This window comes from Talpa occidentalis, unplaced genomic scaffold (genome assembly GCF_014898055.3).
Source record: "Talpa occidentalis isolate TD23 unplaced genomic scaffold, MPIMG_talOcc4v2.1 talOcc4.16, whole genome shotgun sequence".
Lineage (NCBI taxonomy): Eukaryota > Metazoa > Chordata > Mammalia > Eulipotyphla > Talpidae > Talpa > Talpa occidentalis.
The window spans coordinates 5,773,906-5,801,176 of record NW_023601653.1 but is presented as its reverse complement, the minus strand read 5'-3'; the positions used below and the strand labels follow the sequence as shown (position 1 = coordinate 5,801,176).

General features: G+C 58.9%; 3 protein-coding genes across 4 annotated transcripts in view; all 3 read left to right on the top strand.

The window, feature by feature from the left end:
• Positions 1-3,002, top strand: LGALS1 (galectin 1). The gene is made up of 4 exons (XM_037515215.2): positions 1-83; positions 1,204-1,283; positions 2,342-2,513; positions 2,784-3,002. Exons 1-4 carry the CDS (start codon positions 75-77, stop codon positions 2,928-2,930), a joined length of 408 nt encoding a protein of 135 aa, XP_037371112.1. The 5' UTR covers positions 1-74; the 3' UTR covers positions 2,931-3,002.
• A 4,938-nt stretch (positions 3,003-7,940) lies between these two features.
• On the top strand, positions 7,941-13,843 carry NOL12 (nucleolar protein 12). 2 transcript variants are annotated; one of them, XM_037513604.2, is made up of 6 exons: positions 7,941-8,066; positions 9,445-9,550; positions 9,820-9,868; positions 10,370-10,512; positions 11,318-11,409; positions 11,759-13,842. In XM_037513604.2, exons 1-6 carry the CDS (start codon positions 7,984-7,986, stop codon positions 11,922-11,924), a joined length of 639 nt encoding a protein of 212 aa, XP_037369501.1. In that variant the 5' UTR covers positions 7,941-7,983; the 3' UTR covers positions 11,925-13,842. The 2 variants fall into 2 exon arrangements, with proteins under 2 accessions (XP_037369501.1, XP_037369502.1); XM_037513605.2 differs by lacking the exon at positions 7,941-8,066 and adding an exon at positions 8,488-8,571 and having other exon boundaries at positions 11,759-13,843.
• Positions 13,844-16,300: 2,457 nt separating this feature from the next.
• The window catches only part of TRIOBP (TRIO and F-actin binding protein), a 51,197-nt gene continuing 40,226 nt past the window's right edge, over positions 16,301-27,271 (top strand). The window contains exons 1-4 of the mRNA XM_054696838.1: positions 16,301-16,414; positions 20,656-20,779; positions 22,032-22,309; positions 23,310-23,478. Coding sequence (XP_054552813.1) covers positions 16,301-16,414; positions 20,656-20,779; positions 22,032-22,309; positions 23,310-23,478 — 685 coding nt within the window. The remainder of the gene's footprint in view (positions 16,415-20,655; positions 20,780-22,031; positions 22,310-23,309; positions 23,479-27,271) is intronic.

Below are 27,271 nucleotides of genomic sequence, written 5' to 3'. Positions count from 1 at the left end.
CAGCGGCCTGGCTCTCCCGCCGAGCCTCCTGACAGCTGCCGCCGCGGTCCCCAGGAGCACCCTCCTCCGCAGCCATGTCTTGTGTGAGTGCGGGGACCCCGCTCCAAAGCCGGGGTGGCATGGGCAGTCAGGACAGCGAGTCAGCTCAGGGTCTGGCTTCAGGTCCCCTCGAGGTTGTCCCTTTGAGTTCTTCCTGGGCCTCAGTGACCGCGTCTGTAAAATGGGGGTGGGCGCCATGGCCCCCCCCCCAATTTTTTGGCTTAAATTTTTTCCTGGATTCCTCCAGGGCCTGACAGCACAGCTGTATCTGCTGTGATCTGACATTTTGCAACTTTCTGATAAGTGGTGTGGGAAGGGCGTGGCCCCCGGAGCGAGGGGGCCCCTTAATAACACCTTACCCTTTCTCCCTCCCTTCCTACCCCCCCCCCAGGGCTCCTGTCCCTCTCCTGCAGCTGTCTCAGCTTCAGGCCAGGGCAGAGTCACCCTCTGCTCCCGAGAGTTCTGAAAAGCGGCCAGGATGTGAGCGGTGGCCGGGAGGGGCCTGCGTTAGCAGGTGGAGGTGGTTTTGTCCAGGCAGAGCGCGCCTGGCCTGGGGAATTCCCTGCTGCCCACTGGGAGGTGCCTAAGGATCGTCTGCGTTGCCTTTGCGGAGGGAAAGGATTCAAGTTCTGGCAACAGTTCAAGTTCAACACCCGTTAACTCCTGGCCCCCGGTCCCGGCGCGGCTGGCTCCGTCCTGTGAACCCCGAGCCGGCCAGGCCGCCCACTCCGCGGCTCGCGGCCTCCCGCCCTTGTGCGGTGGGGCCTGGCCTGGCTCCTCGCGGGCCTCCTCTCGGGCCCCTGCGCCTCTCTGCAGAGGAGCTTAAAGGGGGAGAGGGCGTGCCCCGCGCGGGCCGCTGTCCGCAGGCGTGAGCCGCACCGGGCCTGGCTCTCATCCAGTGAATAAGGAGCTGAGGCAGCACCCCCCCCCCAGGCCGCTCTGCACCCCACGTTCCCAGAAAGGCCAAAACTCCTGGCTATTTCTTCCAGAACCTCAGACCCGGCTGAGAGTGGGCACCGTCCCAGGCCGTGCAGAGAAAGAGAGGCTAGAGCTGCACCGGGTCCCCGGGCCTCTGGGAGGATCCAGGGTGGGGGTTGGGGACCCCACATGCCACCCCGCGGACGCTGCTCCCCTAACGCGGCTGGGCCGCTCTTGTCTGCTCAGGGTCTGGTCGCCAGCAACCTGAACCTCAAACCTGGGGAGTCCCTCAAGGTGGTGGGCGAGGTCGCCCCCGACGCTAAGAGGTGAGGGGAGAAGGCCGGGTGGGGGGCGCGGGGCCCGCGGGGTGCGCAGGGGCGTGGCCGCCCGGGCCGGCGGCTCCCGGCGGGGAGGGGTTAACACCGCGGCCGAGGCAGCGTTTTCTGGATGAGTCACTTCCTCCTCGGGGTCTGGACGCCCCCACCATAGTCACCCCTTCCCTCCCTGCTGGTGCCTCTTAAACTAAACCAGCTGCGGACACGTCACCGGCCTGGCTGGCCCCGCCCACTCGCCGCCCTGGGCGGGGCCATCGGCGGGGGGCGGGCCATCGGCGGGGCGGGGCCATCGGCGGAGGCGGGGCCATCGGCGGGGCGGGGCCATCGGCGGGGGGCGGGACCATCGGCGGGGCGGGGCCCGCGGGGCCCGCTTGGGGGGCCTCTTTCCCGAGAGCCTCACTTTCTTCACCCCGAAAGTAACTCTCACTTCTCTCAGCCTGTGGCAGCTTCTCAGCCCCGAGCGCCTCTGGAGTCACGTGGGGCCGTCGCCGCCCGGAGCGGGGTGTCAATCAGTGCAGGGGCCCGCGCTGGGGAAGCGGGAGTCCCGATCCGCCCACAGACCGCGCGCCTCCCGTGCTCGGTCCGCTCGGTTCCTCCCTCAGAGCGAGGTTCGCTCCCTGCTCAGCAAACGTAGTATTATTGGTGCATTTGCCCCGCGGTTAGTGGGCACCTGCTGCGTGTCACGCGTCTTGCTGGCACCAGGGCGACTGAAACATACTGACAGGCGGAACGCTGCCCTCCCGAGGCCACCGCCTCAAGGTCACCCCTCACCCCTCCTTCCTCCCCTGCAAATGAGGAAACTGAGATGAAGTCCAGAGAGGTCTAGTGTCGTGCTCAAGGCCCCACAGCACGGCCGGCAGGGCTGGCACTGGACGCAGGTCCCTGCTCTGCTCGGGGTGTGGCGCTGGGCGCAGGCCCCTGCTCCTGCTCCGGGTGTGGCGCTGGATGCAGGTGCCCCCACACCACCTCGCCAGCTGGTGTGTGGCTGGCGCACTGAGGCGCGGACCCCACAGCCCGAGGACACCTCCATCCCTCTGGTTACTCCCTAGCTTTGTGCTGAACCTGGGCAAGGACAGCGACAACCTGTGCCTTCACTTCAACCCTCGCTTTGACGCCCATGGAGACTCCAACACCATCGTGTGCAACAGCAAGGATGGCGGGGCCTGGGGGGTGGAGCATCGCGAGCCGGCCTTCCCCTTCCAGCCGGGAAGTGTGGTGGAGGTGGGCTGGAGCCTGGGGCGCGGGGGGGCCTGCCTGGGCTGGGGCAGGGTGGGCTTAGTGGCTAGAGACCCAGGAGGCTTCCTATGCTCCCTTCCCTCCCCGCCACCTTCCCCCATCATCCTCCGCTCTCCCAACCTCAGGAGCCTCACTATCCAGGGGACTGTGGAGAGGGCTCCGGAGGACCCTTGACCCGCAGGCCATGGCGAGGCTGCAGAGCCCAGGCTCCCTCGGGGGTCCACACCCCTCACTGCACTTCCCTGCCTCCCCCAGGTCTTCATCTCCTTCGACAAGGCCGACCTGACCATCAAGCTGCCAGATGGACACACATTCAAGTTCCCCAACCGCCTCAGCCTGGAGGCCATCAGCTACATGGCGGCCGATGGCGACTTCAAGATCAAGTGCTTGGCCTTTGAGTGAAGCCACTTGGCTCATGGCCCAATAAAGGCAGCTGCCTCTGTTTCCCCTCAATCTGTTAAGTGTGTGTGCCTGTGCGCATGTGTATGGATATGTGGGTGTGAAAGAGAAGGGATCCCCCCTGGCCCCCAGGCCCTGCCCCTCCCTCACTTCCATCCCTTCCCCAGTGCATTCCTCCTAAGGGCCAGTGCCACCTTCTCCCCCGGGTTCCCCTGGGCCCAGTGACTACTGCATAAGCTGCCTCAGAGCAGCTCCCAGCCACCGGGCCCCGCACACAGCAGGTGCTCAAAAGGTGCTAAGGGAATGAAACCAGGGGAAAGAGATGGGTTCCCGCCCTGGTGCCAGAGCACAGAGGGAGGTGGCAGAAGAATAACCCTGGCCCTGTTTTCAGGAGCCAGGAGGAGGAGATCTGGTTCAGGGTTGGCAGGCCACCTGCTGTGTGGTCAGCGTATCCGCTGACCTCTCTGAACCCAGTTTAGTCTTGCTATGACTGCGGGGATGGATAACAGCTCAGCCTGTGACAGGCTGCTGTGAGGATGAGACGGGGAGGAGCCAAGTTCAATGCCAGGCCTGTGGCAAGTGCTCATGGGCAGTGTCTTCCTGTCCCTCCCAAACCCCCTCCTGAGATGTCATTACCCCAATTTAAAGGAGAAGAAACAGGTCCTTGGTGATAACATAAGTGCCTGGTTTCTACTGGCTCCTCAGGTACCCCAGCATTGTAGCCCAGAGTTATGTACCCCAATCCTGCAGGATAAGAGCCACCAGGGTGCTGGTCCAGAAGCTGTTTCAAATAGCTCCCAGTGAGAACCCCAGTGGCTCCCTCCAAGCCCTAGAGCAGCTTCCTGAGGTGTGTGTGTAGGGGGGTCGTCACATCTCATTCTTCAGGACAGCTGGTGCTAGCTGGATCACCTGGGTAGGCCTCTTTCACCCCCACCTTAGTTTTCTCATCTATAAAATGGGGATCACTATTTGGTTCATTGCCCCCTTGGGTGGATTTCCATCTCATGGGTTCCCGAGGTGAGGGGGGTGCATGTCTCTCTAAAAGGGCCAAGGAGGATGACTTTGCACTTGCTGGGGGCCTGGGAAGGGGGAGTCAGAGACCAGTTTGTCCCAAGAGCCACACCCAATCTCCAGGCTCTCCTGAGGCACCCAGAAAATTTTTGTAAGTCTGTGGATAGGGCACCACCTGCTGGACATTTGAGGAAGTGTCTCAACTGCTTTTCTCTGTTCTCATCGTTCACCCCAGATTCTCCCTATGCTGGCAGAACAACCTCAGGGAACTGGGACTGGTATTAAAATCAAGCAGAGAAAAGCTGGGGAAGATAAGGAGAGAGACCACTGGATGTGGAGGAAGGAAAATGGACTCAGGGCCTCCCTGGTGGCGCAAGGGGTTAAGCACAGTGCTGTGAAGCTATCTGCAGCCTCTGCGGCACGCGATTGATCCCCCGCTGGCCAAGGAGCAGCCCACATGGCGCAGCAGACCCCTCCGGTCTCACCCACTGCTCCCCTCAGCAGTGTATTTCAGTATATCTGCCTGTTCTGCTCCCCACTCTGTCTCTGGTGAATCCTCTCACCACCCCACCTCTGGCTTACACCCCAGTTCTTGCGTGCATAAATAAATAAATACTAAAAAAAAAAAATCCTCAGTTTAAAAAAGAAAAAAGAAATTTATGGTGCCCAGCACCTAGTAGGTCAGTTTCCTTCCCCTATTTTAAGACTCACTGTGTCCCAAGAGCCTGTGAAGGGCTCCACCACCAGCACTTGCTCTTTTTGCCTGTCTGACATCAGACAAGTATCCCTCTGAGCTGCAGTAAAATGCAGTTCATACCCCAAACAAGATCATCATGAAGACTTCATTTTTTTCCTAAATATTTTTTATTTATTTATGCATACAAGAACTGGAGTGTAGGGGCCTCCCTGGTGGTGTAGAAGGTTGAGCGCAGCTCTGTAAAGCTGTCCACAGCCTCTGCAGCGCGGGTTCGATTCCCAGCTGGCCAGGGAGATTCCCACATGGTGTGGCAGACCTCTCCTGTTGCGTCCGCTGCTCCCCTCAGCAGTGTATTTCATTGCTCTGCCTGTTCTGCTCCCCGCTCTGTCTCTGGTGAATCCTCTCACCCTCCTGCACCTCTGTCCTGTACCCCAGCTCTTGCATAAAAATAAATAAATCTTTAAAAAAAAAAAAAGAACTGGGGTGTAGGCCAGAGGTGCAGAGGGTGAGAAGACACACCAGAGACAGAGCAGGGAACAGAACAGGCAGACCTACTGAAACACACTGCTGAGAGGAGCAGCGGGCGATACAGGAGAGGTCTGCCATGCCATGTGAGTTGCTCCCTGGCCGGGGATTGAACTCATGCTACAGTGGCTGCCAATAGCTTCATAGCACTCAGATTTAACTCCCTGTGCCACCAGGGAGGCCCAAGAACATGCCATCTTTTGCTGTTCATGGCACACAGTGGGTGCTCAGTAAACATAAAAATAACTCCAGTTCTTCGGATAAGTGACCTTGGGTGATCTCTAAAGATAGTTCTCTATTCACTTGATCTAACAAAATCATGCAAATTGAGAGCTTCAAATCTTCAGAGTGAGTGGGAGTGCCCAGGCCAAACAGTGGGGCTGGACACAGGGCCAGTGAAACAAAAAAGAATGCTGAATTTACCACACAGACGAGATGCAGAGAGGAATGCTGGCCGCACGGGTTTAGATGCAGTCTTTGGTCATGGAGCACATCTAGGTGAACCAAGTCCCCAAGGTATGCGAGGAATTTCCAGAGCACCTGGCCAGAGAAACCCCTCCCTGAGCACCTCGGCCATAGAGTGAGGCTTGTAAATGAAAAAGATTAAATTGTTCCTAAGCTAAAAGAGAACACACAGAAGAGAAGGACATCCCAGAAGAAATAGAAATAAAACATGTGGCTCAGGGATAAATGCAGCATGAAATAAATGCAACAAGAATAATAATTTCAAGGAGAAATCAACCCTAAAAGGATGGGTGATTTTAGCCTTAGGAATCTGGTGTGTGGTGGTGGTGGAGGGGGGACTAGTTGATGATCTGGCAAGCCTGGTAGCCACACTTTTGTCTACAAACAGTTGGGGGTGGGGCCTGGTCAGCAGCAGGTGGCAGCACTGAGACACTGGGCCGGGAACGGAGGAGGCAGCAAGCTGGGCATCTTCAGGAGCTGGACTCTCTGACGGAGAGTGAGATGTATGGCCACTAGGGGCCGGAGGGTCAGTGCTCATCACCGTGAAGCCTCAAAGGCCTGTGGCCTGGGTTTGAGGGTGAAGCACTTAGCACCAACATGGAATGCCTGCGCAGAGGACCCTCGTGGTACAAATGCAACTTTCGTGAATAGTGTTCCCTCCTTTACAAGGTCAGGGCCCAGAGCCGGCGCTGCTAGCTTGGAAACCAAAGACCAAGGTTCAAGTCCAGCTAGACCAAAGAGTAGCCGTGTAACCCTGGACAAATTGTGTGTCCTCTCTAAGATAACACACCCCTTTTCTCTGTGCCTGGCCCACAGCAGCCACTCAATCATGTGAGCTTCCTCACTCTCTGGTTCCAGTCACTTGTCAAGTGAGAGGGTTGCATTGTAACAGGCTATTATTCTTCCGGTATCCCCACCCTGGGGCAGGTCTGCGGTCACCTCATACAGGAAGCCCTTCCCCCTGCCCCCAGCTCCTGCAGCCTCCATGTCTTGGCTGCAGAGGTGTCATCCCCTGGACTGTAATGACTGCGGGATCCTGCTGCACCCGCCTGTCCCTATTTGGGAGCTGGGGTTCATCACACTCAGTTGCAGTGGGATAAAAGGACCTGCCTATCCTTAAAGACAAGTGGAGCAGCTTGTCCACAGCACCCCACACAGTGCGTTGAAAAGGAGGGGGTTCCAGCTAACAAGCCAGTTACCCAAATCCCCTTCATTGTAGTTTTGATGAATGCCTTCATGTTCGTGCCCTCATTCTCAATGCGGATGTGGTATTAGACCCCATTCCACGCTTGGGGGAATGGAGGCACAGACAGGTGTGGCATATCTTAGGTGATGCACACTTTACATAACTCATCCTTCACGGTCTCTGCTCTCAAAGTTTGCTCCAACAACAACAGCATCACCTGAGAACTTGTTGGAAAAGCAAAATCTGGGGCTCATTTGGACTTGTTGAATCAGAAACTGGGGGTTGGGGGGTAGAGGGAGCACTTAGCGATCTGGGTTTCATCAAGCCGTCTGTGGGATTCTGATGCCAAAGTTTGCAAACCACTGCTTCACCATAAGGCTACAAAGTCACTCTAAGTTAATCTCCACTGTAAAATGGGTTAACTGAGGCACAGAGGAGGCAAATGGTCCAGGACCACACCGCAGTAATGGGGGGGCGGGGGCTACATTCTAATCTGGCTGTTCTGGCTCCAGAAACAGCGCTCTTGGAAAAGCCGAGTTGATATCCGAATCAAAGGCTCAGCAACCTTTGGCTATTCGTTCATAGTTTCTTTTCTTTTTTTTAAGATTTATTTATTTATGCATACAGAGCTGGGGTACAGGCCAGAGATGCGGGGGCTGAGAGGATTCACCAGAGACAGAGTGGGGAACAGAACAGGCAGATTGAATGAAGTTCACTGCTGCGGGGAGCAGCGGGCGCGACAGGAGATGTCTGCCGCGCCATGGGGGTAGCTCCCTGGTGGGCCTGGGATCGCGCTCCTGCTGCAGAGGCTGCGGCTTGCTTCATAGTGCGGTGCTTCACCCACCCCCCGCCCCCCGCGCCACCAGGGAGGCCCCTCGTTAATAGTTTCTTATTAGCGCCTACTGCGCGCCGTGCCAGTCGCTGAACCCGGGGCCTCGCGCTCCCGGCTGACTCCGGGCCAGGGCGCGGCTGCGAGTCGCCGAGGGCGCGGGGACCGGCGTTCCACCCACAGGAGCGCGCGGCGCAGAGACTGGCTGGGCGGCTCCTTTAAAAGGCGGGGCCCGGCAAGCGGAACTGTGGCGCCAAAGCCGCGAGACGCTGCCGGAGGCTGAAAACGCGACACCCGGAAGTGGCCGCGGCGGGGAGGCCGCGCTGCCGGAGGCCTGTCCGCTATGGGTCGCAACAAGAAAAAGAAGCGCGATGGCAACGACCGGCGGCCGCGGCTCGTTCTCAGCTTCGACGAGGAGAAACGGCGGTGAGTGCCGAGGCTGGGCCCGCCGCCCCTCCGGCCGCCGGGCTGGGCCAGGCCGGGCCCCGGCAGCGCGCTCACGCGGAGGCCCTTCCGGCCCTTCCGGCCCCGCCCTCGGCGCTCGCCGGCGCCCCCCCGGGCGCGGCAGGGGCGCCCCCCCCCCGCCCGCGCCTGCCCGGCCCCTGCGCCCCGCGGGCACCGGGCTGCTGTGAGCGCGGCGGGGCTGCCGGGGACTCGGTACAGAGTCGGGCAGCCGACGCCGCTCGCAGCCGGCCTGCCGCTCGGTTGCTGAAGGACGAGCGAGTGGAGTGAGAGCAGCCCAAGCCCGTTTACTCGTTCGCCAGACTTTACTGAACTCGTTCGGCGTGTGTGCCAGACCTCGGGCTCCCTAGCTGGAGGCCTCAGCGACCGGCCCGTCCGGTACATGGTGTTGAGTCGCCCGGGGCGGGGCCCCCGCGCACATGCGAGTGGAGCAGCCGGCCCTAAAGAGATGGGAAGGGGCCCAGGTTGGGTGAGGGCGGGGGGAGTGCTGGGGCATCGTCAAGAAACCCAGGGTGGGGGCCTCCCCGGTGGCGCAGCGGTTGAGCGCTGGGTTGTGAAGCTGCCCGCGGCCTTTGCAGCGCCGGTTTCATCCCCGGCTGCTCCCCGGCCACCGGAGGAGGGTCCCACATGGCTGCAGACCTCTCCTGCCGCCCGCTGCTCCCCTCAGCAGTGTACTTCGGTCCTTCTGCCTGCTCTGCTCCCCGCTCTGGCTCTGGAGAATTCTCTCACCCTCCCGCGCTTCTGACTGTACCCAGTGCATGTATAAACAAAAACAAACAAACAAATAAATAAATAAGTAAAACATGCCTCTATTTTAAAAAAAAAAAAGAAAAGAAAGAAACCCAGGGTGGCTTCAGCAGGCCTTACAGTTGGGTCCAGGGGGCAGGCGGCCTGGGGAAATGAGGTGTTGGTTCAGGAGAGAGTTTGTGAAGGTGAGGGTGAGCTTGCAGCCCCTCCTAGACGTAGCTTAATTCACTGGGTGATGGAATTTGCCAGTGCAGAAGGGCCCCCATCTAAGGCCACAACCTGTGTCCACCACCTGACCCTGTTGCCTGGAGCTAAGAACCCTGGAGGGTAGTGAGTAGCAGAAAGCAGCGTTTTCTTCTTTGCCCGAACCTTATAATCTCCGTGATTCTCAGCAAACAACCTAGTCTCTCTGTGCCTCAGTGTCCCCATCTGTAAAGGGGGGAGATACCTTGTTGTGAGGGTTACATGAGTTACATGAGTTAACGTGTAAACTGGGGTGGCAGGCATCTAGCAGGGAAGTGTTAGCTGTTTTTCTCTTCCTAGAGTGAGCCCTTGTCATATCTTCTGGTTGCTCTTCTTTGTCTTTCTCCTGTAGGGAGTACCTCACAGGCTTCCACAAGCGCAAGGTGGAGCGGAAAAAGGCAGCCATTGAGGAGATCAAGCAGCGGCTCAAGCAGGAGCAGAAAAAACTCCGGGAGGAGGTGTGAGGGGGAAAGCAGATGGGCTGCAGGGAGGTTTCTGACTCCCAGGGAACTTGCAGCCTCAGATGGCCTGAATAGGGGCATCTGAGGGGATGCGGGAAGGTGTGGGCAGGTCTGGGAAGCGGTTTATGTAGGTAGAAACGTGTTGGGCTCAGGTCTGGGAGAGGTTCTGGATGGAATCTACTGGTTCCACCCAGAACCATGGTCTCACTGAACCTTGTCTGAGGTGGGACCAGGGCGCCATACTCATGTGGTCCCTTTGGTTTCAGCGCCACCAGGAGTACTTGAAGATGCTGGCAGAGAGAGAGGAGGCGCTGGGTAAGTCCCACCCTGGCTGGATCTGGGGAACAACCCTTGGGCCAAGGTTTATTTACCCCTTTGGGGGTGGAGGAGGGGGCTGGGGAGGCAGCACAGAAGCTGACTCGCTCTACGATCTTGACTGTGATCTGGGGCCCCCTCTGAGTTGGTCAGAGCCCAGAAGAAGGAGACTCAAACCTCTTGGTATACTGCTGCTGAGCAGAAAGCCTGGTTTCTGAGGCTAGGAGGGACTGGGGGTGGAGGCAAGGAGTGGCAGCAGCTTCTGGTGTCACAGCAGGTTGTCCTAGGTGGTGACCAGGGGTCTGAGGTCTCTCTGGAATGTGAGAGGAGAAGTTGATCATTTACAACATTTGTGTGCAGGCCAGGCTCTAGAGCCAGCTGCCTCCTGGATACTAACCATCCCACAGAGAGGGGCCTCTGCACACCAGGGCTGGGAGGGGGGCTGGAGCCTAGCTCTCTGCGCTCCGGGCTGAGACCCAGTTCTGTGCCTGCCCTGCACAGAGGAGGCAGACGAACTGGAGCGGCTGGTGACAGCCAAGACCGAGTCTGTGCAGTATGACCACCCCAACCACACAGTCACCGTGACCACCATCAGTGACCTGGACCTCTCGGGGGCCCGGCTGCTGGGGCTGCCCCCACCTGAGGTGGGTGTCTTTCCCAGCCCTGGGGAAGAAGGGACAGCAGGGCAGACTGGCTTGTCAGGGGGTTGCTGGGTGCTGGCCCGTGTCATGGGGGTTCCGTGCAAGGGATTCTTTTTCCTTCCGAGTGCCCTTTGGGGCCTAGGCAAAACCCCAGGCCCCTGGGGCTTCAGGGACCAACTCTGCCACTAAGTGGCTATGGGAGCTTGGGGGGTTTCTTTACCTTGCCTGCTCACTTCTTTAGCAGTTGTGGGATTGCTGCAGGGATATGGCGGCTAGTCCAGGAGATGCCTGTGCATTGTCATCCCTATCGCATGATAAGTAGCGTGAGGCCTGTGAGTTTCAATGGATGGATTGTGAGTCATTAGCAGGTTACAACCAGCATTAAAAAATAAAACAAAATAGCAAAACATTATAGTAAATGTCCTCTTATGAAACATTTGTGTCAAATAAGTTGTGTTTGTGTGGACTGTGTAGAATTTCCATTCTGTGTGTGCACAGTTGCCAGGGAAACCCGGCTCCCTCACACGGCCCTGATCTTATGCTCACCTTCTGTTTTATGCTCCTTATGTGCATCCTGACGCAGACAAGCCCTGTTCCCGTTTTCCAAGTTCTTTTGTTGGCAAGTGTTTGGGTGTCGTCTGTCAGCTCATCAGTCCCCTGTGTCCCTGCTTCAGGGTGATTTCACCACCCACAGTCTTCTCTGGGCCCTGTTCTGGCCCCACTGGTCAGAGCTGTTATTGCTCAGGGTGCCCAGACCAGGCCCTGACCCCCACTCTCAGTGACAGTGCTTGTGCTGTGTTTTCTCTAGCAAGGGACCGGGTATGAGGAGGAGCCATCATCCCCAGAGAAGCCGGCCAGAGCCTTACCCAGGAAGTCCCGAGACCCCCTGCTGTCCCAGCGGTGAGCCTGCTCCTCATGGCTAGAATCAGGGCCCTGCCCATGGAATCCCCCTCCTTGGCCTGTGGAATGGGCCTCAGCCCCTCCTCTCTGTCGTACCCCTCCCCCAGGTCTGACCCTGGTGCCCTCAGTGGCTGGGCACAGGCTCCCTCCATGAGCTGAGGAGCCAGAGGCCTGGACTCAGAGCAGGCTGTCTCTGGAATGGAGTTGGCACTCTTGGCATGAGGGGCCAGTTCTGACTTGCTCTTCATGAGCTGGGCCATCAGTCATCCCCCTACCCGGCCCTCCACCTGTGCCCTGCTCTCTAGGGTGCAAGAAGGCCCTAGCCTCACCAGCATTCCATCTCCCACAGGATCTCCTCGCTCACGGCCTCACTGCATGCACACAATCGTAAAAAGGTCAAGAAGAAACATCCCCAACGGGCCCAGGACTCCACCAAGAAGCCCCCAAGTGCCACTCGCACCAGCAAGACCCAGCGCCGCCGGCTCACAGGCAGAGCCCGCCATAGTGGGGAGTGAGCCTGAGCCTCGGGCCCACGCTGGCCTAGGCTACCAGGCCCTCCGGTCTCAGCTTGGCAGCCCTGGTAACCCAGCCTGCACCGAGGTGATGGCTCTGCAGCAGTTGAGCACCTCTCCAACCCAGGGCTGTACCCCAAGGCGCATACCCCAGGAGGAGCAGGCAGCCAAGAGCTGGCCTCCCTGGGAGGTATGGAGCATCTTTGCACATGTTCCTCCACTCGGCCTTCATCTGTTTTTGAGACTCACTGCAATGTGACCCGTTTGTCCTTAACCCTGTGCCAAGAGCAGGCTGGGGGGGCAGGCACTGTGTTAGAGCCTCACATCGGGACTGCAGGAGTCTGCAGGTTGGGGGTAGTGTGTCAAATGTGTTCTCAGCCATGGGGAAGCTTCTAGACTAGAGACAGGGTTGGGTCTTGGAGAGTGCGTGACGGCAGCCCTGCCGCAGCTCCTGCCTGGCCCTAGAGGAGAGGGAGCAGGTCTGCAGGACACACCTTCCCTCCAAACACCCCTGAAGGACCTGCAGGAGCAGTCTTGTCCCGCCCCTTTTGGGATAGTCATCTCCCATGTCACCATCAAAACCCACCTTCTGGAGACTTCTGATATTGGCCATGTGTGACTAAAGGCCACACCTAGGCTTAGGAACGCGAAACTCAGGGCTGGTGGCTGGGAGGCCCCGTGACCTGGCTTCTCGCTCCTTTACCCATTCTTCCTGCTGCCTTTCCATTGTCCTCCCCTCTGCTTGGGGCGGGGTGGCTGCCCTGCTTGGCTGCCTCCATCCTGGGCAGAGTGGGGCCTGTGGCCAGCTCTCCAGGTAGTTCTGGTTCTCAGCCCAGGCCAGTGTTGGCCTCACCCTCATCCCTTGTGAGCTGGAAGAGCTGCACCTGGGGAAACATGCGCGCAGCAGGGCTTGGGTCTGACTCCTGGCCCTGCAGCTTGGCCATGGTATGACTGAGGGCTGCCTGGAGGCAGAAACAACCATGGGTCTAAGCACTTCCCGTGGCACCTGCCATCCCCATTGTACCTTGTATGTTTTCATCGGCTGCTGTTGGCTGAGACCCAGCTCTTCCACCGGCCCCAGGCACATGGGACCATTTACAACTTGCATCTGGAATTGTAGTGTTTACAAACAAGTATTAAACTTTTTATTAAACCTTTGCATGCTCTCCTATTTGTGTCATCTATTCTTCTGGCAGGCCAAGGAGGTTGAGCCCCATGATTTTGTCAAGTCATTAGAGTGATGGAATTGGAATCTTCTGGAGAGCTGCTCTTTTTCTCCCAGGACGTCTTCTCCATGTTCCATGCTGGACTCTTTCCTCCTGTTGCTCACTCTCCTAGGGGACCCTCGGAGTGCCTTGGGATCCTTGATGTTCTATTAAGAAGGATTAGGTTTAGCTGCAAATAACAAGAAACAATTTTAAAAGAAGTGGCTTATGAGAGAGGAAGGCGCTAATCTGGCTTCTGGAAGGCTGGGGCTGGGGTGGCAGGTTTTAGCTTTATTATTGTGCAACCTCTTACAGCTTCCACTTCATGGTCCAAGATGGCTGCTTGAGCTTCAGCCATCATGGCTGCCTTTTGGCCAGCAGAACGGAGAAACATGGAAAGTTTGAACCTCAAACCAAACACATAAAGGGGAAGCAGCTTCCCCAAGCTCGTAATCAGGAAGTGCTACGGCTGGATGTCAAGCTTGAGTCTCCTGTTTTACTTATGGTAACTGGCCAAGCGCAAAGCTCACTCTCCTTGTTACGCATCTGTGTCTTCTGTTCCATACTGGGCTCTCTCTCCCGCTGACCAGTGGGCTCCTCATCAGAGGAGGAACCACATTTCACACGTTACCATCACCCCAGAGCCCAGGGAGGCCTGGCATGTACTGTGTGAATGTCTGGGTGAATTAGCAAATGAAGACACTCTGGTGCCTGGAGCAGTCAGCACATCAGCGTTTTAGTCTTGGCTCTGCCACTTCCAGCTGTGTGACAATGGCAGGTTCATCCCCTGATCCTCAGCTGCTGTGAAATGAGCGTCGTGGGACTTAATCCTCCCGCGCACTAAGTCCTCACGAATGTAACGGTTTTGGAGTAGAGGCTGGCACATAGGCAGAATAAATGTTAGCTTTAGAGAGGGGACAGCTTTTGTCCGCGGCCTCTGCAGCGCAGGTTCGATTCCTGGCCGGCCAGGGAGAGGCCCACATGGCGCGCAGACCTCTCCTGTCTCCCCGCCGCTCCCCTCAGCAGTGTCTTGGGTCCGCCTGCCTGCTCTGCTCCCCGCTCTGGCTCTGGTGAATCCGCTCACCCTCCCGCGCATCTGTCCTGTACTCCGGTTCTTGTATAAATAGATAAATCTTTAAAAGAGAGAGGGGGGGACAGTTTTTAAAAAGGGCATTGTGCGCTTCGTGAGAGAGGCGCGTCAGCGAGGGCGGCGGGCGGCGGGGGGCGGGGGGGAGCCGCGGTCCACTCTTCACGTGGGGGACGGGAGCCGAGCCCTCCGTGAAAACTCCGGGGGACCCGGGTTAACGTCAGCCTGGAGGACTGTGGCGGGAGTGAGCGCGCGGAAAGCATAACGCAAGGAGCCGGAGTGCCAGCGTCCACCCTCCCTGGGGCGCCCTGGGGACCCCGGCCGTGCGGAGGGGGGGCTGCCCGCGAGGATGGTGCCGCGCTCCCGGCATCAGGGCCCCGCCCCGCCCCGCCCCGCCCCTTGTCCTGAGTTGTCCAATCCCACAGCCCTCATGTAAATAAGGCACCTACAGGGGCCTATGGCAGCGCGGCGGGGGCGTGGCCTTCGTCTTCCCCCGGGCAGCGTCTGATTCATTGTTAAAATGAGGGGCTGCCCCCCGCCCCGCTGCCCCGGCGCCCCCCGCGCGTGGACGCGCGGGCTCAGGTTCGTCCCGGCGCGAGGCGGGCGGAGGGAAGGCGGGGGAGGGGAGGGGAGGGAGGGGAGGGGAGGGGAGGGGAGGGCAGGGGCCGCCTGACTGATGGCGAGAGGTCCGGGGGTCCCTCTCCGGGGGGCGCGTGCGTGTCCCGGTGGCGCTCGCGGCCGCGGCGGGGTTGGACAAGCGCCTGACCTCGGGCGGGGGAGGGGATGAGAGCGGCGGGGGGCGCGTGGGGTGGAGCCCTCGGCGCCGGTCCCCGGGAAAGGGGCGCTGCCCTCCTCCTGGGGCCAAGGTCCTCGTTGTGTGGACGGGAAAGACCCGCCCAGGCTGGGCAGGGGATGGGCGTCCCGCCCTCCCTGCGATCCAGGATCCGCGACCGCGGGGCCACCGAGGACCAGTGAGTGCCCCACCCGACCCTGCCCCACCCCGCCCCGCCCGCCTCTCCTGCAGGTCTGATGGTGAAGGAAGGCGGGACCTGCGCCCTGGCTGCTCCAGGAGAGGGTGTGAGAGTCCCCAGGTCTAAGGCCAGGCTGCCAACAAAGGCCAGAGCCCCTGGGAGTCTCCCGAGGAAACTCGCCAGGTGAGCCCTGGTATAGGCAGGTGACCTGGGGGCAACTTAAGGTGAAGGTGCGTTTGGGATATGGATGTGCTGCCTGACACACACCCTGCCTGGGCTCTTGTGGGCAAGGAGGCATCTTCAAGTCACTCTTCTGTTGGCGCTCCCCCGCCCCCCACGCCCCGTCCGGGTTCTGGAGCCCCCAGAGAGAGCCCCAGCTCGGTCACCTCACCAGGGTTTCTCTCTGGCTCAGCCCTGCTGTGACCTTATGCTGTGCATTTTTGCCGTGACTTTGTCCTCAACTGAAAATCCCTGGCAGCCCTTTTGCGGCACTCCAGTGTTTCCCATGGGACCTGTGGGAGTTGGCAATGTGACCCCACGCCCCTCATTTCCACCACGCAGAGGAGGATGGGAGGCACAATTATCTGGACTTGAATCCAGTTTAGCCACTGGTACCTCGAGCAAGTCAGGGAACTTCTGTGAGCCTTAGCAGGCTCATCTGAGCTTGGCATTCCTCTTATTCACAATGCAGGACAACAAAGCCCTCCATCTCCTAGGTGCATTGGAACCCCCTAGGGGACTTGTTTAAAATGTACCCCTCAAGCCTCCACTCCAGAGCTTCCGACTGGGAATATCTGGCGAGGGGCCTGGCTATATGCATTTCAGGAATACCCTCCACCCCCAGACTAATTCCAGGTCCTCAGAGTTCACATTGCCCAACTTGGCAGTAACTACTAGAAATCACGTCAGAGTGCCTGGAGCTTGGTAGGTGCTTGATGAATGTTTGTTGAGTGAACAGACAGATAAATGACCTTATTTCCTTGCTCCTGTCCAGGGGCAAGCTGGCGCTGGGGTCTGGGTGCGCCACCAGCCAGTCCCCTGCTCCTGGCCTTGCCCCCATTCTTGCCAGGCCCCCCCATCGGATTGCAGGAGCTCTCCCAGCCTGACTCAGCCAACATGGAGGGGGTGGCTGACAGTGCCCCCCGTGAACACATTGAGGCCAGTGTGCTGGCCCAGAACCACAGCCAAAACTGCCCCCACCCTGAGGAGGCCCGCAGAGCAGGGCACCAGGTAGGCCGACTGTTCTGAGTGGTGGGGGTGGTGTGGGGTGGGGGAGCCCGTGATGGGCTGGGACTCCTGTGGGCCACTAACTGGCTGCTGAACGCAGATGCCGCTCTCCTCCCGGGCACACCGTTGCCCCCCCCCCCGCCCCCCGTGCATGAGGTGGCTGAAGCATGTTAATCATCCCCAAACTCCAGCCATTTTCCTGATTTTTTTTTTATCTTGGCCTCATGTAATCTACTGCTTACTAGACTGTTCTTGAATTAGCCACCTGTTCTTCAGTGATACTAAAGCAAAACGTTCCATCACCACCATAAATAGGAACTTGACCTTCCATGGCTCGTCATTCCCAGGGGTCCTGACGGTCCTCCTGGACCTGGCGGCCAGCTCCATGCAGGGCTTCACTCTGCGAGGTGGCCTTGCCAGCGAGTGGCTATTCAGCCGTGGGGCCAGGCAGCCAGGATCCCGGTGCTACTTGCCTGCTGTGTGAACGTGGGTCTTTGACCCTCTGGCTTCACCCTGCTAATGGGTAAATTGGGGCAACCAGGCTCCCCACTCGGGGCCTCTGACACTGCTTAGCCCAAGCCACACTCTATGCAAAGCATGTTGGTTTTCTCTTCCTACTTTTATCTTGGCCTCATGTAAGCTATTCCTTACCTTACTGTTCCTAAAATTGGCACCCATTCTTCACTGATACTGAAAGACCAGAAAAGTGGGAGTTTCTTTTAGGTGTCTTTATACTCACTGAACAGCTCCCCTCCGCCCACCCCAGGGACAGATGCCTGAAAGTCCTGTGAGTCTCGCCTTATGCACATGACCTACTCCCCATGGGTGGGGAGACAGTGAGCCTGCACCAGTAGAGACTTGGGTTCCGAGGGGTCTGACGTCTATCTCAGGTTCTACGCATCCCTGCTGAGACTTTGGGCCAGCTCGTGCATCCACACATCTTGAATAGGTGCTTAGAATGTGCCAGGTGTGTTGCTAGCTGCCGGGGAAACAGTGATTAAAAGACTAGATAGTCCCTGGTTCGTGGGCCTTGTGGTCTAGCAAGGGACACAGGGCCTAAGAAAGGAATCCTGCCACTGATGATTTACTCGTGGCTGGGATGTGTCCGGGGGAACCGCAAGAGGCCGAGGGTTAATGATAAGGTGACTGGGACAGTTTCCCCAAGATGACACTGGGTGAAGGCTGTGGGGCATTGACCAGAGAAGTTGGGGGAAGAGGGGTTATGCAAAGGCCCTGAGGCAGAAAGGAGGAGGTGCCTTGGAGGTTGGAGAGAGGCCAGTAAGAGGGAGAGGAGAGGAACTCTGGACAAGTATGGAAGATGGAGCTCACCAGGCTTTCTGGGGTCCTGTACACATGCTAGGATTTTGAACTTTTTCCAGAGAGCCTGGGGGAACCACTGAAGATTTTAAACAGGGGAGTGAAGTGACCAGATTTGCTTTTTTCAGTCATCCTGACCACTGGGTAGAGAATGGAAAACAAGGAGGGAGAGTGAATCAGGATGACCAGTGAGGAAAAGGACTAATTTCTCATGCTTGATGATGGGGACAAATGACACATTTCAGAATTAATTGAATAGCAGAAGCTGCAGAACACCGTCCCTGAGCGACATGGGGTGAAACCTGGCTGACTCCTGAGTTTTTTCAGGAGGTGGGGGACTTGGGATAGAAGACCTGCCTGGAGTGGTCTGGGGTAGTGAGAGGTGATTGTTAGCAATCTGTCTCATTTGCTTTACCCATTTACTTGCTTACCTAGCTGCCTTCCCATCCGTCTCTCTAATCTATTTACCCAACTACCTTCCTATCCCTCTCCATCTATCCATCTCCCTACATACCTACCTGTCATCCATCTATCTATCTACCTGTCTATCTATCTATCATCTATTTGTGTCTGTCTATCCACCGATCATCTATCTATCTTTCATGGTTCAAACTTTCCCTACGCTGGACCCAGTCCAAGGGCCTACAGGGCCTCTGCCACGTGAGATGGGGGGCAGGGCGGTTTCTGAATCCATGTGGCTCGGGAGCCAGACCTGGGTGGGAGATAAGGCTGGTGAGTCATCAGGTTCACAGATGAGCAGTTTCAAATAAGTGGAGTCACAGAATCTACGTGCTAAAAAAGCATCCCCCAGCCTTGAGGGAGCTGTGCATTTCCAGCGGGGTCCTGGGGATAATCATATCCCTGAAGACTTGATAAAGGTGTCTCCTGGGGCTGGAACCAGTTCTGACAGTCTTCTACCCTAAATTATACAGAAATGGCCCCGGTCCCAGGGCAAATCTCCCCCTCCCCCAAGCTTGACCAATGCACCTTGCAAAATACCCTGGGGAGCACCCCCAGGGTTCTGGGCTCTAGGCTCTGGCCTGTACCTCAGTGCTCTACTCTGAGCTGAATCTCCCATGGGCTGGCGTGGGGGGGAGGGCGGAGTCTGGAAATCACAGCCTTCCCTGGGTCGGGGGCAGCTTGCACAGGAGGGACGAGAGGTCCCGCTGCAGGCAGGCTCCACACTGCCTTTCCCATGTGTGTTCTTGGGAATAGTTAACGCTATTCAATTGATTTAACACTTAATTCTATTTGATATTTTCCCATTATTTAAAATGTACACGCCATTTTAAACCCTTTACAGATATTAACTCATTTGACTCTCATAACACCCTAGGAGGCAGTTTCTGTTCGCATCCCAGTTCTGTAGAGAAAAGCAGGCTCAGAGTGGGGAAGCCCCTGGGCTGAGATCACCCAGCTGGGATTGGGCCTGTTGCCCGTCTGAGGCCCCTGCCTACCTCCAGACAGCAAATCAGAGCCTGGGACTGCCTGCCAGGCTTCCTCTTGCAGCTGTGGTATTGATGGGGGTTGGGGGTGAAAGCAGGGAGGAGGTGCCATGATGGGCTGGGGTGCTGCGGGGCCTGTCTGGGTTGGGCCTCCTTGGCTGTGATGGTGAGCAGCTCCCTCCTCATTCAGCTGGCGAGGTCCCCAAGGCAGCCAAGGCGCCAGGCAGAGGATCTGACACCTCCCACAGCCGAGCTCTGATCTGAATCTGGCTCTGGAGCAGGGGTGAAACTGAACCCAGATGGGCCACCTCTGGCTTGCGTTGTGTACAGACTCCTGGCCCCACTTCTTGGCCCTGCCCAGGCCCCACTAGTGGTGGCCTTTTTGGAACCCAGAGAGCTTGTACCCACCTGGGGCTGTAGCCAGACTGGCCTCTGACTGGGCTCTGGGCGCCAGGATCCCCTGGGACCCCGGCCCCACCCTGCCATCTCTCAGGTGAGCCTCAGGGATCAGGTTCCTGTGGTTTCATGTCCTGCATTGTTCTTGGCTGGGCCCTGGCTTATGAAACAATAATGAGGGGCCCCTGCTCCCGCTGCCGGCCCCTCTAAGGTTTCCGCTGCCTTCGGCGCCACCACCACGGCCCAGAGTCAGGGCCTGGGAGGGCGGCAGCGTGGGGGCCTGAGCCCCCCGGGGATGAAGGTGCTGACAGCCGCCTGCCACTGAGGCCAGAACCAGCTGCCCAGGTAACCCGAGAGGAGGCAGGGTGCAGGGTGCAATGGCCACTGTCTCCCACCTCCAGGGGAGGACCCTGTCACCCTGGGAGGTGTGGGGAGGGATGGGGGGGCCTTCCCAGAGGTGAGCAGTCGTTCCCCCTGGGTGAGCTGGGCACCAGCCTTTGCAGGTGTGGCCTTGTGAGGGCAGGAGGGAGAGAGAAGCCAAGTCAGCTCTGGCCCCCACCCCGCCCCCAGGGCCTTGGCCCTCCAGGCCTGGATCCCCTGCCCCTCCTTGAGTAGGGCCAGTCTCTCCTTCCCGCCATGCTCTTACTTTCCACCTCCTGCTCCCTGAGTTCTCCCACCCGCTCGAGACCAGCTATTCCTCCCTTCCCACCCCCTGCCTCAGCCCTCTTCCTGCTGCAGCAGACCCTCCCCTACTCAGCACCCTCAGGCACCCGCCCCCGCACATGGGCCAGCACACGGACATACACTTACAGGCACTTGTTCCAACCCAGGCCTTGGTGCACCCCCCGGGGCGCGCCTGCATGTGCATGCCTGTGCACACATGTCTGCACCCCATACCTCTGCCAGCCCCCCACTTGGGTCCCAAGGGGCGCTTCCAGCCTGATGGACAGCTCTCCTTGAGAATGTGAGATCCCAGGAGGAGATGCCTGGAGACTCTCCACCGCCCCTTGGGGGGAGGCGCTGCCTAGGGGGAGGGGAGCCCCCACGTGGGCCAGGCGCTACCTCCTCTCTCCAATTCCCTCCCAGGAGCCCGGGAGCCCTCCAGGCACTGAGGTTCTCTACTGTGACCTGCCCTGTCGCCCGCCTGCCTCTGAGAACCCGCTGGGTACCTCAGCCTCCCACTGCCAGTCCGTGGTGGACTCGGGCCTTGGTCCAGGGCCGGAGAGGTAGGTAAGCTCTGGGGCCTAGGGGTGGCTTCCTGGATAGGACGCCCGCATCCAGCCCACCCTCCACCACGCCGCGTGTCCTGTGGTGGCTGCTCGTGTGGGTCACGTGGTCAGTCCACACATTCGGGCACTGGTGATACCCCCCGGTGGGAAGGCAGATCCATGACTTTTTCCTCAAAAGTAACGAGCTCAGGTCTGGAGCAGCCAGGCACCCACCCCGCCAAATGGGCATGGCCACGGCCCGCTCACGTTTCCTGTTTCCCTTGCGGTGCTTTAAAAGATTCAGCAGTTTTAGCAACCACGGCACCTCTTATCACCCACTAACCGGGTGGCTCCCGGCGCTGGACATCCCCCCATCCCTTGGGCCTGAGAGGAACAGAAGCCCCCCTTGGGGGCTCTGGTGCTGGACAACATGGCTGAGGGGCCAGAGACGTGGGGCCCAGCTCCCATCCCTGGTGGGCGGCGGGAGCATGGGCAAGTTAGTGCCTCTTTTATGCCTATTTTCCCTGTTTGAAGGATACGGGAGATTGACTCAAAGCAGCATCGCTCAGGAACGTGAGTGTCTCACAGGTGTTGTTTAGGCAAACAAAACAGCTGAGCTGGCCGCTGTGCTCAGGAAGCTGGGGGCCAACAAGCTGACGATACTGCAGGCGTGTGGGAGCCTTCGCTGCAGCCATGCTGTGGGCTTTTGGGTAGGGGAGGCCAGAGAGGAGGACAATAGGTCCTGGATGTCACTTTTAGGGGCATCACTGTGTCCGTCTTGTGGGCTAATCTGTGAGCCCCTCTTTGGGAACATTGCCAGCTCTCGGCTACCGTGGCCTGTGGCTACCCAGACTGGCATCTCTAATGCAGGGCTTCCTCCACTCCCTCCCGTGGCATCCAGGCTGGTGCCCTGTCCCTGCTCTGGGAGGCCTGCTTCCTCTCGAAGCCTCTTCTCAGCCCAGCATGAAGATTCTCCTTAGTCTCACTGAACTTGGGGTCTCCAGTGCCCTCAGTGACAGAGGGTTGGGGCTGGGGCCACAGCCCTGGTTCACACGAAGCTCTGCCTTTCCTAGCTCTGCCACCTGGCCGGTCCCTTGATGTCTCTGAGCCTCAGCTTCTCCATCTGTACAATGGGGATGATTACATTCACTTCTAAATAGGCTTAGGGGGTCCATGTAAGCCTCATGTCAACCACGTGAGCCTTCGTGCTGGCCCCCTTCAACTCCAAGTTTCAGCTCCCGGCCCCCACGTGAGCTGTGTGTGTGCTTGGACGGGGTGTTACTCCTCAGTTCTCACTACTTTTGGGGAAAAGTCACGGATCTGTCTCCTCTTCCAGGGGAGCATCGGCAGGGCTCCTCAAGGAGCACCCCACAACTGCCCCTGGGAGCAGGAGCCGGGAGCCCGAGGCAGTGCCCTATCTGGAGGGCCTGGCCTCCTCCCTGGGTGGCAGGCTCGACGAGGTCCCTGGCTCTGGCACCAGCTCCATCCCTGACTGTGACACCCCTGATGATACCAGCAACTCGTCCTCTGTGGTGAGCGGGGGCCGGTGGGGCACCAGAACAGATCACCCCTCTGTGACAGCTCTGGGATCCCCCCCCAGACTCTACACAAGGGCTGAGTATCTCACACCAGGGAACTGGGTCCAGGTTGTCCAGAGACTGAATCAGCACCTTGGCCTCCCAGGCCAGCCACCTAGGAGGAGCAGGGGTCTCTGCAGGGCCAGCCCCAGGGTGCTGAGGGCTGGCTGAAAAGGTGGAGGAGGGCATTTCAGCTGGCAGGGAGCTTGGGGGTGTCACCAGTGTACTCAGGCTGCCCCAAGTTCTCTCGCATAGAGGCCCGGATGGTGGGCGTGGGGTCCAGGGCAGGCCTAGGACTGGCTCTGGGCCTGTCTGATCATACATCACGGAGCCCAGGTGCCAGCTCGGGCACAGATCTCTGAGGGACAGGAAGGGGAGCAGGCCTTGGGGCCTGGTAAAGGCTGGGGGCCATTTAGCCAAGAGAAGAGGAGGCTTGGGAACTTCCTGGGCACTTGCAGCTCTAAGGGCTGTCACAGGGCAGGAGAGGCCAGCTCTCACTGAGGCCCCCGCGTCAGGGACAGAGGAGTGGTGGGGCTCAGAATGAAATAACCCAGCCCAGTGTCAAGGGTTCTGGAAGGTTCACCACCTCCCCCAGAGGCAGAGACGGGTATGGCCCCATTTTGGGGAAAGACGCCTAGGACTCAGAGCGGAAAGGCCACATTGTGTTGGTGGCAGGGCGGGGCTTGGAACTACTTCTGTCTGCACCTTGGGGTGTCTCTGGGACAAGGGCTACAATGCCAAGGCCCTCCTGCCACCTGCAGTGTGGCAGGCCCAGGTTCAGACCCCTCCTTATGAACCTTTCCCAGCCGCATGCTCAGCACAAGTCTTTGGCCCCGGCGGACCTGCCTGGCCTTGGGGTTGACAAAGTTGACACTTGGGGGTGCTGAGCTGACACCCGTAGGTGGCCCTGGGGCCTCTTCCTGCTCTGCACACATGCTTTGTCCTCCCCTGGCAGGGCTGGGACACTGTCGAGAGGCAGCAGGAGGCCCCGCACTGCAGCCTGCTCACCGTGATGATCCCGTGGCTGCCCCCAGAGGGGCCGAGAGCTGACAGTGCTCGCAGGGCTCCGTCTATCCTCGCCCGGCCCCCGGTGGGAGGAGACGCCACCGGTCAGAGGAAGGAGGGTGAGTCCTGGCCCAGGGGCTGGCCGTGGTGATGGCCAGCAACCTGGGGCCCAGAGAGCTGTCTCCCTGGCTATGTTGTGCTATGCTGTCTGCTTTCCATACACCCTCTCACAGCTGGTGGGCTAGGATCTTTTGGTTGTAAGTGATAGAAAATGATTGAACACAAGTAAACTGGGGTGCAACTTCAGGCATGGCTGGATCCAGGTGTTCAAAGAGCATCAGAAATCTGGTCTCTCTTTGCTTCCTTCTGTGTTGGCTTTAGTCTCAACCAGACCCTCCATGATAGTGGTCTGACGAGCAGCAGAAGTACCAGGCTGTGCCTTATCAGCTTGTCAACGCCCATAGAAGGACCGTACAGTCTTCCCAACAGATGCTGCTGAAGTGCCAGGAAGGGCTCTCCCTGGCACCCAACAAAGGGTGATCAGGGATGGGCTCAGCCTCCTGTGCAGACCTCAGGCCTGAGAGTGGGGGAGAGGAACATGCCCAGAGGAGACCAGGGCGATGAGGTCCCCAGGGAAAAGGAAGACTGCTGTTCAGACTGAGCCAGCAGGTGCCCACGGCCCAGGACAGCATCTTGCTGGCGTGTGAGCCCAGCCTGCTGGGCCCTCCCTCACTCCTGCCTCCTGTCTGTGTCTTCAGCAGTGTTGAAATTGGGGAATGTGGGGCCCTGGCTCCTGCAGCGGGGTTCAGTCCCCCAACACGAGCACTAACAGTAAAGCCTGGTGCTAACAGTAAAGCCTGAACACCGGGGTTTCTGGAAGAGTGAGACGTGACCCTTGCCCCAGAAAGCCCATCAGCGACAAAGCAAATGGACAGGAGGGGGCACACAGGACAGAGGACGAGCCGGGACATGTCCCACCTGTGAGCAAAGGGCTGGGTGAGGGTGGAGGCAAGAGGGGGGTCTGGGGGGGGGGAGCGAACCTGGCGCTGGAGCTGAGAACTGGGAGCATCCCGGTAAGAACAGCTTGACACAGATGGGGGCGCACAGTGGGGCCAGGTCTGCAGGGACTGAGGGCTCAGGCCTGGATCACAGGCTGATGTGAAATTCCTGGGTGAAAGTTGTTGGGGAGCAGGTAGTAACATGATCTCCCCTCAGATGACACATCAGTTACAGAGAGGGAAGGCACCCCAAGGAAGGGGAGGTCTGGCCTTGACCAAGTGGCCGTCCGCGTCCCAGCGCCAGCACAGCGGCATCGGCTTCCCCACTTACCTGAGCACGCAGCGCCTGACAGCGCAGACAAACCACCCTGGGGCAGGGGGTTGGTCTCCAATGACAGAGGCTACGGGAAGGGAAATGCCCTGTGTGAGCCTGGCCTGGTCCGGCAAAGGGAAAGCTGGAGCGTGCGACGGTTGGCACAGCCGCGCTTGGAGTAGGGGCTGCGTGCCCGGCTGCGGCTCCTGGGCGTGGGCAGGCGAGCAGACTGGCCTTGTTCTTAGGAGAAGCACATAGAAGGTTGGGGTGAAGAGTCTGACGTCGACTAACTGTGATATGGCCCAACGAGAGAGAGGGAAGTAGAAAGCGATAGAAAGATCGATGGATGAAAGAATAAAGTCAGGTAAACAAAGCAAATGAGACGAACTTAACTGGTGCCTCTGGGTGAAGGATAGATGCCAGGGTGACTGATTCCTGTTTTTCTAGCTTGCTGAAAAATCGCAGTAGCTCCCTGTGATTGTCCAGGTGAGAGAAGGGGCCGTCTGAATTAGGACCGTGGCTCTGGGGCAAGGAGGGGCCAGAAGAGAAGGTGGATTTGATGGGACTGGGGTCAGGAGGGCCCATGGCTCAGCTCCTGGCCTGGGGCTCTCGTGCCTGGGGTCCTTTTGCTGATAATAAGGACTGGGATGGCGGGGGAGACCGTGGGGAGGGGAGTCCCTCAATCTGAGTTTGTCCGCTTCATCGGGATCAGATGCAGGTGCCGCGTGTCTGGCAGGGAGTGGGGGGAACACAAGCAGTCCTGACTGTGCTGGGGAAGCATCCCCAGGAAGAGGTTTAGAGACTGGGGGTGCCAGCAAGAGGTCGGGGCTAGGATAGAGATTTGGGCATCTTTCGTGGAGAAGTGAGGTTCACTGGAGAACTCAGCAAACATTTACTGTTGCCCACAAGTTGCTGGGCTGCGAAAGGACCAGCAACACCGCCCTGTCCGGGGCTGCCTGGCATGTGCTGAGTAGTGCCTTGTGCGGCTTCCCTGATTTCACCCCAACAGAAGTCCATAGTGAGCTCGGGGGTCCCCTGGGCCCTCCTCTCCTGGTCCTCCTCCCTCCTCACTGGTCACCCTCACCTTCCTTTGCTGATGCCTCTGCCTCTGCTTGACCTTCATACCCTGGCTGCCCCGGCACCATCCCGGGCCCTCCGGACAAACCGCTCTCCATGGGGTGTGGCAGCACCCCACGCTCAACACAGCTCCCTCACTCGTTGGGTTAGCATTTACTGAGCAGCTGCTCTGAGCCGGGCTCTGTGCTGGAGAAGCCAGGGGAACAGGGTGGGCCAGGCCCACCCCCATGGAGCAGCAGCCCGAGCGCAAAGGCAGTGCCCACCCAGAAGGTGGTGCTGTGGGGGCGGTGGAGCAAGCGGCCGGGTGGGCTGGCAGGGCTTGTTGGCGAGGCGACGTGGCAGCTGAGATCTGAGTTCCGAAGCAGAGGGAACAGCCAGTGTGGAGGCCCTGAGGCATGCACAGAGGCAGCAATTTCAAGGAGCAGAAGGAAGGTGGGGTGCCGGGAGCTTCCTAGTGTGGGATAGAAGTGGAGGAGAGGCTGGTGCGGGATGCCACCAGCACCCTAGTCCCCCACCCCAACCTGGGTCTCCTGCAGTCTGCTCTGTCCTGCTGGTGGCTCAGATCCTAGTTATCAGGAGCCCTTTTTCCTCAACCATTTTACCCAACCAATAGCAGTTTTGGTTGACACCTCCAAAACACACTCCAAATCTGTCACACCCCAACTCCCTGGCCCAGCCACTGCTGCCCCGTGCTGGGGTTACTGCCAGAGCCTCCCTGTCCTGCTTCTGCCTGGCCCCTCCCTACCTCCTCCCAGCAGCTGGAGCCTCCTTTCAAAATATGAATCAGGTCTTGTCACTGCCCCCACCGGCCGCCCTACCCTCTCAGCCCTGGGGAGAGGCCGTGTGGGAAGAGGCAGTAACACAGGGAACCAAGTGGCTTCCGGCCTTGGTGGCGGGGACCGGCCGCGTTTGTACTTGACACCTGCCGTTTGCTCATAAACACAGGGGCCTGGGCTGCCTGAGCTTCACTAGGTGACCTGCTTGATCGAACGTAATTGCCACTGTCCGCCTGGTGGCAGGTCCCCAAATTGCAGGCAGGGGCTCAAGGCCCAGGAGGAATTAGCCAACTCCAAGATGTGAGGGCCCTTGGACACCCCTCTGGCAAGTCCAGTCTGCAGAGCCCAGCTGGTGAGGGCCAGCACCCCAACGGTCCTGGAGGAGTCTGAGGGGGTCTGTAGACCTGCCCTGTGCTCCCTTTTGGACCTCAGGAGTGAAGTTAGACCCTGGTTGGGCCAGGCTGAAAAGGGTGCTTGAGGCAGGTGGGAGTGGAAGCGGGCGGGGGGGAGCACGTGCAGGGTGGAAGCACTTTGCTAAGCAGGGAATTTCTCCGAAGTCAGTGACAGGAAGTAGCAAGTGGAAAGTCGGCTAGATGGTGCGCCTTCTCCCTGGGGTCACACAAATTTCAAATTTGCCCCCCACAAGTTTGCTCTTCTCTGACTTACCCATGGACCTCAGACTACATGACCGGCTGGCTCCGGAGGCCACCCCTGTCCGCAAGGCAGTCTGGGTTTCAGTGTCAAGTTC